The sequence below is a fragment of the Trematosphaeria pertusa genome (assembly GCF_010094035.1).
Source record: "Trematosphaeria pertusa strain CBS 122368 unplaced genomic scaffold BU26scaffold_3, whole genome shotgun sequence".
Taxonomy (NCBI): domain Eukaryota; kingdom Fungi; phylum Ascomycota; class Dothideomycetes; order Pleosporales; family Trematosphaeriaceae; genus Trematosphaeria; species Trematosphaeria pertusa.
The window spans coordinates 3,142,254-3,155,343 of record NW_022987214.1 but is presented as its reverse complement, the minus strand read 5'-3'; the positions used below and the strand labels follow the sequence as shown (position 1 = coordinate 3,155,343).

The window sequence follows — 13,090 nt, the reverse complement described above, 5'->3', positions numbered from 1 at the left end:
CAATGTTGAATACCCTCAGGGGCGAAGAATACCTAACAATTTGAGATCAGTTCAAATTCCTCCTCACACCAGAGCACCCGAATCTTTTTGCCTTCAAAGAGAAGGTTGCAGGGCAGAGAAATCTCGACAACCCCATTGTCATCTTTCAATCCTAGACACCACTCTTTAGCACCAAGTGAAAAGTACGAGAGGTGGCCAGAAAAGTAGTCGTCGTACTTCACAACATGAATTGGGGCGTTAAGTTTTTCAGCAAGCGTTAACTCCCACCGCAAGGGAACCCGCATGGGTGTCGTCGTGCTCAATCTTTCTTTGGCCGCTGCCTGCGCTTCTTCGAGTATTATGGTGGACAGTGCCCGAGAGGCAGCATCTGTGGCCGAGTTCAAGTATGTACTAGCACGGCTAGCAGCGCAGCCAATAGTGACGTGACAGAGGCCGTCTTGGGTCGGGTACGCGATTTGATCCGCCCACAGTTCCGCTTCGATAATCAAGTTGTAGCCATCGCGTCGGATTGCCAGATATCCTAGAAGCCTAGCAGACGAAACCGGAGGCGGCATAAGCGGTAGTGGAGTCGGGCTTAAATACATCGACGGAGCAGTCGGGGGACGGGTCTGGGGACGGTGCTTGGGCACGGAGCCCGCGAATAGCCAGGACAAGCTGATGTGAGTTAGTTAATGAGCAGCACGCTGAGAGACTGATTTGGCGTACATCATCTCGATGCCGGACTTGATGGACTACAGTCAAGATAGAATGACTGCTACGCCGCTCGCATGTAGAAGGGGGGAGGGATCGGAATGCTTGCGAGAGAGCAGCAGGGCCCTAGTTGCCTTGTATTGCGAGTGTAACTTCCCTCACCAGAATGCCGTCCTTTTCAAAGCGTGTGCGAAGGAACTGACATAAGACAAATAGAACAGATATGCCGGATGAGATAAGGGGGCTGCAGCAATGCAGCGCTTAGATGTTAAGCCTAGCTGAATTAGGAGATGCCCAGTCACACGGAATGAACGTTAATTATCGCAACAGTTTGCAGGTCTTGCACTAGTGCCATCGCCATCGAAAGGGTGGCCAAGGGTTTCCGTGTCCACCTTCTAACCTGCTACTGGACGCTTGACCCCCGGGAGCTCGAGTTACCCTTGAGAACAGGCTTTCGAACCTGGAGGTCTTGCCCTGTGCACCGTGCATGCGGAACATGCATGACCGCATGCTGATGCACCCAGATGTTGAGGCAAGGGTATTTTCTAGCGCTCAGTGTGTCCACGCACGAGCGTTGGCGCGAGGAAGCGCCCGAGGAGGTCGGGGAATAGGCTGGCTTTCTAAATTGGGTTCCATCATATGATTGGAGTCCGTTCAGGAAAGAACACCGCGGAGGTAGGAACTCAGGAGCATGCACGGTTCGATGTGATTTGCAGAATTCATCGCATTACAAGTCTCTGTTTGCTGCAACCCAGCTACCCTGTCAATTATCCCGCCCCCGCAAATTCATGTCCTCTGCAGCTGCATGCAGAACGCATGACTGGTCTCGTCTCAGATATCCCGCACCGGGTCGTACGGCCGCGCCGCTGAGGCAGCTGATGAAGAGCCTTGAGTCGTGGAAGAAGCGCTCGCTAGTACAGATTAGCTTTCGTCAGATGGCGAAATATTTGCTACTTACTGGCCCCCTTCTTGGTGTCACGCACGGCGTAAGTCATCCGCCAGTGCACAACATCGCTCGATACCCTTGGTATACGCTGAGTTGCAAGCGTATCGTTCACCTTTTCAGTAATGCGGCACTTCTCCGAGTATGGGAGTTTCGTCCAGGTTTGATCTGGATTTTTATCCAATAAAGCCCTCGCCTCTTCCAACGTAAGCCTCTGTTCATATTGTTATCACGACAGTCTTCCCCGCTTCTCGGTGGCGTCCTACGTAGAACTCCTTCCACTGCAAATAGTCGTGCCCAGCTGCCATCTTTGCGTCATCTACAGATGCTCCTACTGGTAGCGTCGCCATGGCATTCCAGGATAGAAAGGTTGTGTGGACAAAGCGCTGGAGTTGCTGCACGGACTGAGGCGCTGGAGGAAACCTGATAGTGTGCGGCGTCAGCGGAAGCGGGGCCGCGCGCACGGCCATGATGCTCAGGCTTAGCGGCTGTGCGGCTGTGCGGCTGTGCGGCTTAGCTCCCACTACGGCTCGCGAAAGCTCGGGTCGCTAGCGTGGCGCGGCTTTCAGGGCTGGCACGTCCCAACTGCTGGCGCAATACGAGCTTGGGGAGACTGGCGTGTCATGGATAATCCGCCATCAATCCCCCTTCGGCTAGCTGATATCGAATGCCAAGAATACCCACGACCTCAATAGGCTCAACCGGGGTCCTCGCTGTTTCATTGCATTTGCAGTCTCGGTTGCCTTCACCTATAGTGCGCCCCAGGGCTTGTTGACATCTTTAGCACATTCGCTGCCTTGCAATGCACCTGCCCCGCGGCTTTTTTGTCCTAAAGTAAATACCAGGTCGACTGGTGCGGATCTTGCAGGAGCGGGGACCATCAGATCTGGGCTCACGGAGACCGCCTCGGGAAGCATTCGCGGTGTTAGGCTTATTCTGATAATACTTGGGGGATCTTCCACGGACAACGAGCGAGTGAGCCGACTTCGCGGCAACCTTAACCCAGGAAGGTACTTCATCTTGAGGATTCTGGATGTTTGCCCACAGCTCTACGGTGATATAATATTGCTGATGGGTCGACGGTTTGCCTTTTATAGCTGTAGCGGAGTGGAACTGTATGCGTTTGAAGATGTGGTTGACGTGGTTCGCTGGGCCTGTCCTCTGGTGTGCATTGTGCGGAGGCGTAGGTTCAAGACGCACCTTGTCCAGCGGAAGCTGTTCTCCTTTCTTCCGCTTAGACGTATGCCGGATCAACTGGATGCTCTTATCTGTCTCATCCACAGCTGCGGAGAGAGAGACTGCCATGTAACAGATGTGTTGCGGAGCTTTGTTGGTGCCGTGAAACAAGTAGAGTGGCGCGTCTGAAGCCCATGGAGCCAGTGTGTACGAGACAGCAACTTCGAGGTGATTCCTTCGGTAACAGGTCCAGTGGTTTCCCTCATAGAAAAAGCCTGTAATCCTCGCACTGATAGTGTGGACTCTGATAGTTCCTTCGCAAGTAATATTGTAGAAGTTCTCCTCCGTGGAGAAGGGTGGGGTATTGGCAGTAGGAGCCCCAGGCGGAGGTGTGGATGGAGGTGTGAATGTCATTCTATCACTCCTTGCATCCTTCATCTCAGCCAGATTCCAAAAGCTGTCTCGGAGGGGCAGCATACGAGTTCTACAATGCGTTAGCCACGAAGGGACGAAGGCTAGGTAGGTATACTCGTCAGGGCCAGAATATTGGCAAGAGAAGGGGTCATGAGCGACACGATCGATCCATAATCGAACGATATAAATTGTAATTCTATAGCGGGCAAGCGCCTCCGCCAATGACGAGCGGTGCATGCATGCGTACTCTGCACCGCGACGCTTGTAACGAGTCTCCCACACAGCACCACGTCCGGATAATGAGCGCAAAGTGGAACAGAAAATTGCATGTACTCGTATATAATCAAGTTCTGGTTTTTGTACAGCGGAGCTGGTTGTGCGAACGAATGCTGTATGACCTCTATTTTCGAATCCGAAAATCGGAGCGATGGCGCGAACCACCGGGCGACCTTGGCAGCACGGGATTTGCCGATGATTCTATTCGTACTTAGCCACTGATCTCCTACCCCAGTGAATTATACCTCATTGTCCGACTTCTCTACTATCCCAGATATGAACACTCTAAGTCTTCTTGCCCTAGTGCTGTCAGCAGCAGCAGCCCCACAAACAGTATTGGACAAGGCCCATTGTGTAGTACGTTACGCCAGTTCTACAATGCTTTGAGCAGTAATAACAGCATAGGACATGGGCATTACTGGATTTACCGTAGTCTACTTATTCTGTATCTAGGAGCCAAAGCTTGATCCGTCCATGCACGGCATCTTGGGCGTATCGCGGTCGTCTGGATCTTCCTTGGAGCCATTCGCTAGCTAGCTTCTCGGCGTATTGTTGTGGCCGGACCTACTTCACTTCACTCCTCACCTCTCCTGTGCGCTGTAGCACGGCACATGTTTCCACACGCTACCACTCTCCTGCTGTCCACGACGGCGGTCGCCCTGCTTAGCAGAGCAGATATTGGGTACCAGCCACAAAGTGGTGCCTCCCTGCCAGGACTGCTTCTTAAAAAGCGACCGTCTCACTGGTAAACCGCGGCCGAACTTTCTTTGTGGGGTTGTAGCTCACTTCGGGTCCATCTCTAGGCTACCAACCAACCGAGCCACTTGAGGGAAACAGACCTGCAGCCGCCGTGTTTCGTATCTACGTCCTGGCATGCAAGGAAAGGCGCCAATCGAGAATTCCGTTGCGCGGGATGACACGGCGCTTCAGCAGCTGATCCAAGATAAGGTAAGTCACATCTTGAATCCCCCATTCCCCACATGCCGCTACAGGAGCATCAATGATTGGTACGCCAGTTCCCGTCAAACGACCGTATAATACTCGGAGACTGGGAGGTCGGGGCCGGAGGGTTTTCCTCACTTCAAAAAAGCCTGCCGCAGGGGCGGAAGCTCTGCGGCGTAGTGGTTAGGGTGGACAGCAAGAACGGCGCGGTGCGCGTGGGCGGTGAGATGTAGGGTAAGTCATGGCTGTCCGCCCTCACTGCCCTTTTGCTGGTGTTGTTTGCGCCCTTTCCGATGACCATCGTCGTTGTTGAGGAGCTTTCTGGGGCTCCTTTTTTGTTGGCAGCTTCGTGCCATAGTTCGCGGTGGGCTACGCCCTCATCCGCGCCCGAACCGTTCTTTTCTGTCGACTTATGCCACCTGCCCGTAGTTCTGTAATACCCTGTTCCATTCTCTTAATTTTAGCGTCTTTTGAGTCCTTTTGTGCGTAGGCAGAAGCTCTGCTTTGCTGTTAGTCAGCATAACCTCTATAGGTTGGTGACTTAAAACGAGAAAAAAATCAATCAATCAATCATGTAGGGTAAGGTGCGACTGCCGCATCGTAACCACTTCACGTTTTCTGAATTACAAAACTACACCACCAAATCCCGCTCCAGAGGAATTTGGTAGTATTATTTTATTGCAGCGAGAGGATAAAGCTTTAATTCTACCCCTAAACTATTAATACAGAATTATAGAGAATTTTAGAAAATTAAAATATATATCCTCTATATAAAAAGGATTGCATCAAGCAGCTGTAAGAGTGGAGCCTGAGATGACTGCGATTTCAGGTAGTGGCGTAGGGGGCGGCGAGCTAGGCTGGCTTACCCCTCACTGCGCGTCATATAGCTCGGTTGGACATGTCACGAGCAGGTCGAACTTCACCTCAAAAACTCCGCCAAGTCCCGAATCTTTGTGTTAGGGACCATTGTTGGTCTTGCCATAGTAGCTCAGGATGTATCCCATTATATGCGCCCGTCTAGCACGTATTCAGCCCTTCCATAAGATGTTACCTGCGCCAAACTCCAGAGCGGAATAATGTCTGCAGCAGTCCATTCCGTCGTAAATAAAGAGCGAGGAGTTGTCCAGGTCGAAGGGGATTTTCCCCTAGACGAGGCAATCATACGAGGTAGGTGAACCCCTCCGTCGGGCAATTGGGGTATCTCAGCCTTCTGACAGATTGCAATAGCGTTCCCAAAAGACACCAAGATTTTGTCGGCTAACAGCTACGGCTCCTCCGCTTGGACAGTCATCGCTCGGTTGAACGTCGCGCTTCCAGATGGGACGATCAAGCGATTCTTCCTTAAGATTGCGACCGACGACCCGGGCCGCGCAATGATGGAAGGAGAGTACAATGCTATGACAGCATTATATGAGGGCGCACCGAACTTTGTGCCCAAGCCATATGCGTGGGGAAAGTTCCAACGGCAGGATCCGGAAACCTACTTCTTCCTTTGCGACTTCATCCACATGAGCAACGAATTGCCGGAGCCAGTGCAGTTCTGCTCCAAGCTTGCTGAGCTACATAGGAGGAGCACATCGCCGACTGGAAAGTTCGGATTCCATATCCCAACTTGCCATGGCCGTTTTCAGCAGGCCGTCGGCTGGGACGACAACTGGGAATCCTTCTTCACCAAGTTATTACGAGCGGCACTGGAAATTGACAAGGAAGAGAACAGCACTTGGCCGGAGTTCGACACCATAGCCGAGCGCGTTCTGACGCATGTCATACCGCGGCTGCTTGGAGTCCTGCAGAAAGAAGGCCGTCAGCTCAAACCCTCCCTCATTCATGGTGACTTGTGGGAGGGAAATGTGGGAACAGATTTTGCGAATGGGAATATCTATATCTTCGATGCTGGTGCGTACTACGCTCACCATGAGATGGAGATCGGGATGTGGCGGTGCGAAAGGCACAAGATCAAGTCCAAGGAATACAAAAGGCAGTATCTTAGGAACATGGCGATCAGTGAGCCGGTGGAGGAGTTAGACGATCGGAACAGGTTATACTGCATCAAAATGAACGTTATCCACTCGGCACATCATCTGGGTCCATTGTCAGAGAAACGTGAGTACAATATCTCCATCTATTTGGATGGTTAACTAACCTGGACTCTCGCATGGCGTACAATGACATGTGCTACCTCGTCGATAAATATGCACCGTATCCTCCCGGAGAGCAGCCTCCCCGTAGCAAAGTCCAAGGCGAGGTCAGCGGGCGGTGAAGGTACGAATATACTGTTGCTGGAAAGGGGAAAATAAACAGAAGGCGATTGTTTGGGGAACTTAGCGCGATGCAGATATCGAGAGCACGCAATTTTTTTCGAGGGGCAATTAGTAATGCCAAATTGGGGGCATAATGTTGAAATGCAATCTAAGCTCCGGGTCGAATTGCATGGCACTTAGCCTCCGAGTGATTGATCGATTCTCGTTGCTCTTTCCGCCCTCTTTTGCCTCCAACGCATGCCAAATTGTTGCAGGATAATTGCCATTGGTACCGTTAATAATGAAATGGCGGTGAAGATTGTGAAGGACCAGCCTAGCCCTACGGCATTGATCAAAGCGTCCACGGCGGCTAGGCCAGCTCCGGCGAGCGAGCACCTGAACAGATTTGCGGCTGCGCTAGCTGTCGCGGGGCGATCTGGATTGACGTCGACAAGAAGCGTCCCGCACGCCTATATTCGATAAGCATAAGCCCAAATATTCCGGCAGACCCAGCTCAGCAGCACGAAACAATATCTTCGAAAGAAAACCAAACTCATGGACGTACGTTGAAAACCGCGGTGATAGAAGCGCCAATGAAGAACTGAAGTACAAGGGGAATCGCAAAATGCTAGCGACGGGGTTAGCGAAAATAAGGTCAGGTATAGGCGGCGATACCGAGCGCACTTCCAGTGTCCATCCGTATCCTATTGTTGTCACCGCCATTATCGTTGTATATATATAAGTCGCGCGAAGTCGAGCCTTTTCAATCGGGAACGACAGCAAGTCGTCGCCTCGCAGCCGATCGACTGCGAAGTTAGCGCTCCGAGCGACCGAGTGGTACTCCCAATTCATGACACGGCCTTGTTCTAGGTCAGCTTCCGGAGGGAGGAAATGTGTCTCAGTTGCTCACGTAAAGTGTAAGAGGCTAACACGCAACCCACGCCAAAAGGAAGATAAACCAAGCCTGCCTGTACCTCTTTGAAGCCATATAGAGAGATAAAGAGAGTTGAAAGTGAGGCCTGGACACAACAGTAAGTCATATAGAAGATGCCGTTTATCAACATGATTAATGCATTGTGTTTGCAACAGATGACTTTGAAACACGGCTTCAAGCTGGGGACCCGAAAAGGATGTCGTGTTGATGCGGTCATTGTTGTCCCGTGGCCGTGCTTCCTGGACTTTAACCACCCGATATACGATAGGTTCATAAGGCGATTAGGCTTCGTACTGCCGTCGCCAACAATGTTCCGAGCGGTCTCGGGAAGGGTCACCATCAATATGCAGAGGCAGAGAGAGGACATGATCGTCAACGTCCAGAAAATCCAGCGCCAGCCTGCATATTGTACGAGAATGCCCCCTAACACAGGCCCGAGACTTGGTGCCACGTTGGGTCAAAACCACAGGTCAGACCATTATGCAGTGATGGGAATGCGCGCCGACGTACCCGAGAAGGACAGCCCCAACAAAAGCTCCCCGCTCCGCCGGAGTGGCGATGTCGCTTACTACCGCATAGCCAAACGAAATAGTCCCTGCGTGCACAGTGAGTAGTTAGTTACAGGTTAAGCCGGAAGGAGTAGGACTTGCCACTTGAACCGGCGCTCTGTAACATGCGGAGAAACAAAAGAGCCCAGTACGAACTCTGAGCTGCCAGGCCCACATTTGCGGCGGTGTAAACGAAAAGGGCACCCAGATAGAGAGGTCTCCTGCCTAGACTCTCCGCCATGTCGCCAAGCAGTGAAGGTACAACGCCGGAAACGATCATGTACGAAGTTATGGTAAGGTTCGCCAGTTGTAGCGATACACTCAAAGCTTCAGCCAGAGAGTGCAAAGCCGGGTAGTAAATAAAGCTGCTGAGGGGAGAGAAAGACCCCGCATATGCGATAAGGAAGACGATCCATCGCTTTTCGTTTTTTGTAAAAACAGAGTAGGCCTGTTGCTGGGGCCTACTAGGCCGCTGGGAATCCTCCTTGGAGGCTGGAGAGGGTGGGTGACGTTGTCCGTCCATTCGATCGTTCGAGAGCTTTGGAGAGGAGAGTTGAATGTGGCCGGTGTGGGAACGGCGCAGGCGCAATGTCGTGAGCCTACGAACGGTCAACGTCCCAAGGCTGTAATTCAATGACTGGACCGTACCATGCTTATCATTGGCAACACCAGGCTATACAGCCCCATTCGGTGTGACAGTGGGCATTGAGACTCTTCGAGCGGGGTGATTCGCTTGAAGATGCACTAGGGCCATTTGCGGCTAGTCATAGTTTGATTACGTATCAGGGGCTAGGTGAGCTTCTGGCACCAAGGCTGGTATCCCAATCAACATATCGTTCAGCTAAAGCCTTACAAATGGATCTGCCCTTTCCTCAGCCCCCACAGATACTCGCCATCAAACCTCTCATACGTCCCCATCCCCGGCCTAACCCAAAGCACCGCATCCTCCTTCCCACCAACAACCCTCTCCCCAAACCTCTCCAACTCAATCCCCTCCTCCCTAAGCGGCGCCTTATTCTGCTTCTGATTATCCGTCATACTACTCTCCCTCACCAGCCGCACAAACACTGGTACCGCATACTTCGGCAACTTGCCCTGCGCATACTCCAAAAATGCCTTCCAGTCGAACCCAACTGGGCTAACGCCGTCTTCCAACCGCAATGCCACACATCCAGCTCTCCCATCGTGGTTCGGCACAAGCACACCGTACACCATCGCCTCAATAACGCCCGGATACCGACCCAGCACCTCCGCAACTTCAGCCGTAGATACGTTCTCCGACTTCCAGCGAAACGTGTCGCCGAGGCGGTCGAGGAAGAACCAGCGGCCCTCATCGTCTCGTCGTAGCGCGTCGCCTGTTCTGTAATACAGATCGCCTGGCCGGAAAACGTTGCGCTCGAACTTCTTCGCCGTCGCGGCGGGATTGTTGTAATACCCCGCGAATACGTTTTCCGACGGGATGTTAACTAGGATCTCGCCTCCCTCATCGTACGACCTGCGCTGCACGAAGCCGGTCTCCGGATCCCGCATCAGGGCTCCGGATTCCGGATCGATGGCTACGGGTACATACGTATCCCTCAAGTCTCTCCTCAACACAGCGCCATGTAGCCCCACACACCCCTGCGTAAACTCGTTCTTAGAATGCACCACCAGCCCAAAGACACCCTCTGTTGAATTGAAGAACTCGATCACCTCGGGCACACCGAAGCGCTCTTTAAACCTGCCCCATACATCCGGCCTCATCCCATTCCCATACATTCCTCTTAGCCTCGGATGATCCCTCTCCAGCGGATGCGGCGGAGCCATGAGCAAGTATCTCGCAGCTTCGCCCACGTACACGAACATAGTGGCCTGCGAGTCATGGATGTCGTTCCAAAACGTGCTGACGCTGAACTTGCGGCCTACGGCGGCAATCATGCCGAATGTTATAGCGCCCAGGGTCGCGAGGCCGCCTGTGCCGTGGAAGAGCGGCATGCTGCAGTACCAGCGGTCCCCGCCATTGCCGGGTTTCTGGTTGTAAGGGAGCGAGGACGGGTGGCCGCGCTCGTGATACCGCTGTACGGTGTACATGCCTGCTTTAGGCAGGCCGGTGGTGCCAGAGGTGTAGAGGAGACATACGGGGCTTGTACCACTGACTTTAGAGCGGTAGGAGTCGTCTGGGGTGGATACTTGGGCGTCGTAGACTTTGGTGAGGAAGGCGGGCGAGACAGTGAAGTGCGTTACTCCAAGCTCTTGCTCGATCGCCTCCCAGGTATCCAAAAACCGGTCCTGGCATTCTGGATCTGGGTCCACGAGGACAAGCTTCACGCTGCTTATCCGGAGGCAGTGAACCAGACTATCTCCCTTAAGGTTGTAGTTCAGCAGCGCCGGCGCGCATCCGATACACCACAGTCCCAACCAGATAACGAGGAAATCCGCGGAGTTCATAAGATAGATGCCGACCATATCGCCCGGCTTGACACCCTGACTGAGGAAAAACTGCGCCCACTGCACCGCATGATCGTGGACTTCCTGCCATGTGTACTGCTTATCCCGTGACCAAATGCAGAGCTCGTTTAGATACTTGGCGACGTGCGGTGTGAAGGAGTACCATATGGACAATCGGTTTTGTTTTACTTGATTCGGTCAACACGTACGTATTCGGGGAAGACAAATACGAAATTGTAGGATATGTCGTTTCTCTGAGCAGTATGGTTGGAGGAGATGATACGTACCAAGATCCGCGTACCATCTGATCGCCAATTTCTTCCGTCTCTTAACCCTCAGATCTTGCGCGATATGGTACTTCGCGTTCAAGTACGCTGCTAGAGTCGAGATGCCCGCCAACGATGCAGCAGCGGTGGTCGCCATCTCTCGTCAAAATTATATGTACAGTCGACCGCTCTGACTTCGACCTTTCGAAAAGCGCGTTTCTTGGCTGTGAAAGTAGAATCCATAATTGAGGTCGTAGTTGGAGAAGCGTGGAGGATGTGATCCGAGGTCGAGTCAGGGTTGGAGAAAGCGGGGTTGAGGTGCAGATCATCGAAAAGAAACCATGAATTTCTGGCAAGAAAAAGGGGTATGACAGGACAGCAGAAATGAATGCATTTCGCTACGAGGCGAGATACGGAAGTGGCATAGCAGAGATGCGACTAAAGTGTGCCAATGTGAAAAGGGAGCGTCACGGAGCCACAAAACACCGTACACTTACATGCAACTGCGAAACAAGTAGGAGTCGCATAGCGGTCATTCATACTTACTCAACAATACCTACCGACGTCGAATCGCTAATAATCATTCATATGTTCGGTGACATTGATAAGTCTATGCCCCAGCTATATAATAAAGCTTTGGGAAAGATGCTTGCGATGCGTCTAGGCATCCATCATGTTTGGAGCTCGGCGTGGCCCCGGTACGATAACGCGACAAGACCGTGGATATTAAGAGCTGCTTCCGTTAGATGCCTTTGCAAGCTTCTTCGCTTTCTTTTCCTTTTTCTCCTTCTTCTTCTTTTCCTTCTCAAGCCACGAGTTACCAGACGATTCCCCTTTTGATGGGCTGGCTTCATTGCTTGGTTGTTTGTCATTCTCATCCGCTTTCGTGCCCAACTCGGTCGCTCCCTCACCCTTCCCCTCTCCTGCTTTCTGCACTTCCTCTTCTTTATTTCGCTGCTCAATCAGCTCCTGCTTCTTCTTGCTCGCTGCCTGCAGGACAGAGCTGTTCCTCTGCAGGGCGTGCGTAGCTGCAGCCACCCCGGCTTGTGCTTTGTTCCGCCCCTCTCCACTACCAAGCCATTCGTCATGGTATCCCCAGCCAGTCATATATAGTCCGACGAAGTATTTCTGAACACCGTCAACCATCTCCATGTCTCTCTCATCGCGGTAGTCAAGCTTGACACCTCTGACAGAAACCAAGCGTTGGATGTCGTCTCTCGCCTTGGGGTTGTCGAGGACTGCTTCTTTGTAGCTCAGCAACTGTGGTGCCCAAAGCTCGGTAAGCCATTTCTCGGCCGTCTGGAAACCGTCCTCGGGATCAGATAGCACAACAGCGGCAACATAGGCTTCGAAAACGTCGGCGATGACTTTGGTCCAGGCCTTTGATTTCGCGATATGCCCTCCATGTTTGAGACGATCAGGCAGACCGTAGGCTGCGGAAAATTCGCCCAGGGTTTCGTTCTTGACGAGCAGTTCCCGGAAAGTAGATTGCTGAGGGACGTCGACGTGCGGAAATCGGTTGTAGATGAGGCGAGAGGCGATGAGCTCGATGTAAGCGTCACCGAGGAACTCGAGAGTCTCGTACGATATCTTGTCGCTAGTAAAGCCCCTAATATCGCTTTGGCTATAATGCGAGATGTGCGTGAAGACTGCTTCCCGAAGAGAGGGCTCTGTGATTGGCGGAAGCGGAGGCAAGTGCTTTGTCCTCTCCATCTTCTGCTCGATATAAGCAGGTACAGACACATTGGTGCCCTTGTCTGGGCGTTTGACATCCAGCTCTTGCTTTGCCTGTGAGGGGAGCGACCTGTTGGCGCGAGCCGAGAGCAGCCGGCGAAGCTCCTGAGCATGGTGCAGGACGTCTCTGTCTCCATCGTGTGTCTGTTCTTCTGCTGCAAACTTGTCCAGCAGCGCGATTATGCCCGACCGTAGCTCAGCCGCGGCAAGTTTGCACGGCTTGCATTTTGCAGGATCCGGCAACCGTTCGATGTGCTCCAAGACGGGATTGTCCTTGTTCTTAAACTTTCTGTCGTAGAGGCCGTCGTGATTCGGCCCGCTCCCGTATTCATTGCGATTGCGGTCGGCGTGGCTCGCTGGTGCGAGATTCGGATTTCGCGTGTCGTTCTGCCTGTGCTTCTTGGGGCGCCCATTATCGTAGTGATTGAACGAGCCGCCGCGCTTGTGAGGGATCATGTTGCGGTATGCTCTTCGACGGGCGGAGTCGAGGTTGTGCGCGT

General features: G+C 52.7%; 5 protein-coding genes across 5 annotated transcripts; 1 reads left to right on the top strand and 4 right to left on the bottom strand.

Annotated features, from left to right (window-relative positions):
• Positions 1–1,402: 1,402 nt before the first annotated feature.
• On the bottom strand, positions 1,403–2,059 carry BU26DRAFT_516211 (uncharacterized protein). Its single transcript, XM_033828272.1, has 3 exons — positions 1,900–2,059; positions 1,649–1,847; positions 1,403–1,601 (listed from the first exon to the last, which is right to left on the bottom strand). Exons 1-3 carry the CDS (start codon positions 1,981–1,983, stop codon positions 1,522–1,524), a joined length of 363 nt encoding a protein of 120 aa, XP_033688955.1. The 5' UTR covers positions 1,984–2,059; the 3' UTR covers positions 1,403–1,521.
• Positions 2,060–5,358: 3,299 nt separating this feature from the next.
• BU26DRAFT_478477 (uncharacterized protein) lies at positions 5,359–6,701 on the top strand (the record flags this gene model as incomplete). The annotated part of the gene is made up of 3 exons (XM_033825646.1): positions 5,359–5,608; positions 5,669–6,526; positions 6,550–6,701. Exons 1-3 carry the CDS (start codon positions 5,518–5,520, stop codon positions 6,699–6,701), a joined length of 1,101 nt encoding a protein of 366 aa, XP_033688954.1. The 5' UTR covers positions 5,359–5,517.
• Positions 6,702–6,858: 157 nt separating this feature from the next.
• On the bottom strand, positions 6,859–8,852 carry BU26DRAFT_451069 (putative major facilitator superfamily transporter). The gene is made up of 7 exons (XM_033824756.1): positions 8,812–8,852; positions 8,266–8,762; positions 8,126–8,210; positions 7,592–8,055; positions 7,357–7,541; positions 7,247–7,309; positions 6,859–7,151 (listed from the first exon to the last, which is right to left on the bottom strand). The coding sequence occupies exons 2-7, from the start codon at positions 8,684–8,686 to the stop codon at positions 6,879–6,881; spliced, it is 1,491 nt and encodes a 496-aa protein (XP_033688953.1). The 5' UTR covers positions 8,687–8,762; positions 8,812–8,852; the 3' UTR covers positions 6,859–6,878.
• A 160-nt stretch (positions 8,853–9,012) lies between these two features.
• BU26DRAFT_502054 (acetyl-CoA synthetase-like protein) lies at positions 9,013–11,013 on the bottom strand (the record flags this gene model as incomplete). The annotated part of the gene is made up of 2 exons (XM_033826611.1): positions 9,013–10,778; positions 10,878–11,013. The coding sequence occupies 2 exons, from the start codon at positions 11,011–11,013 to the stop codon at positions 9,013–9,015; spliced, it is 1,902 nt and encodes a 633-aa protein (XP_033688952.1).
• Positions 11,014–11,582: 569 nt separating this feature from the next.
• Positions 11,583–13,046, bottom strand: BU26DRAFT_528918 (ribonuclease III; the record flags this gene model as incomplete). The annotated part of the gene is made up of 1 exon (XM_033830876.1): positions 11,583–13,046. One exon carries the CDS (start codon positions 13,044–13,046, stop codon positions 11,583–11,585), a length of 1,464 nt encoding a protein of 487 aa, XP_033688951.1.
• Between the last annotated feature and the right edge of the window lie 44 nt (positions 13,047–13,090).

What these genes read in the sequence shown, in the direction of transcription:
- BU26DRAFT_516211 (XM_033828272.1), bottom strand. Translation starts at nt 1,983, where the DNA reads ATGGCGACGCTACCAGTAGGAGCATCTGTAGATGACGCAAAGATGGCA. An exon ending in TGCAGTGGAAGGAGTTCTAC is followed by an intron (nt 1,848 to 1,899) that starts GTAGGACGCCAC and finishes CAATATGAACAG; the next exon opens with AGGCTTACGTTGGAAGAGGC. An exon ending in TGACACCAAGAAGGGGGCCA is followed by an intron (nt 1,602 to 1,648) that starts GTAAGTAGCAAA and finishes AATCTGTACTAG; the next exon opens with CGAGCGCTTCTTCCACGACT.
- BU26DRAFT_451069 (XM_033824756.1), bottom strand. Translation starts at nt 8,686, where the DNA reads ATGGACGGACAACGTCACCCACCCTCTCCAGCCTCCAAGGAGGATTCC. An exon ending in ACAGAGCGCCGGTTCAAGTG is followed by an intron (nt 8,211 to 8,265) that starts GCAAGTCCTACT and finishes CTGTGCACGCAG; the next exon opens with GGACTATTTCGTTTGGCTAT. An exon ending in CTATCACCGCGGTTTTCAAC is followed by an intron (nt 7,152 to 7,246) that starts GTACGTCCATGA and finishes TATCGAATATAG; the next exon opens with GCGTGCGGGACGCTTCTTGT.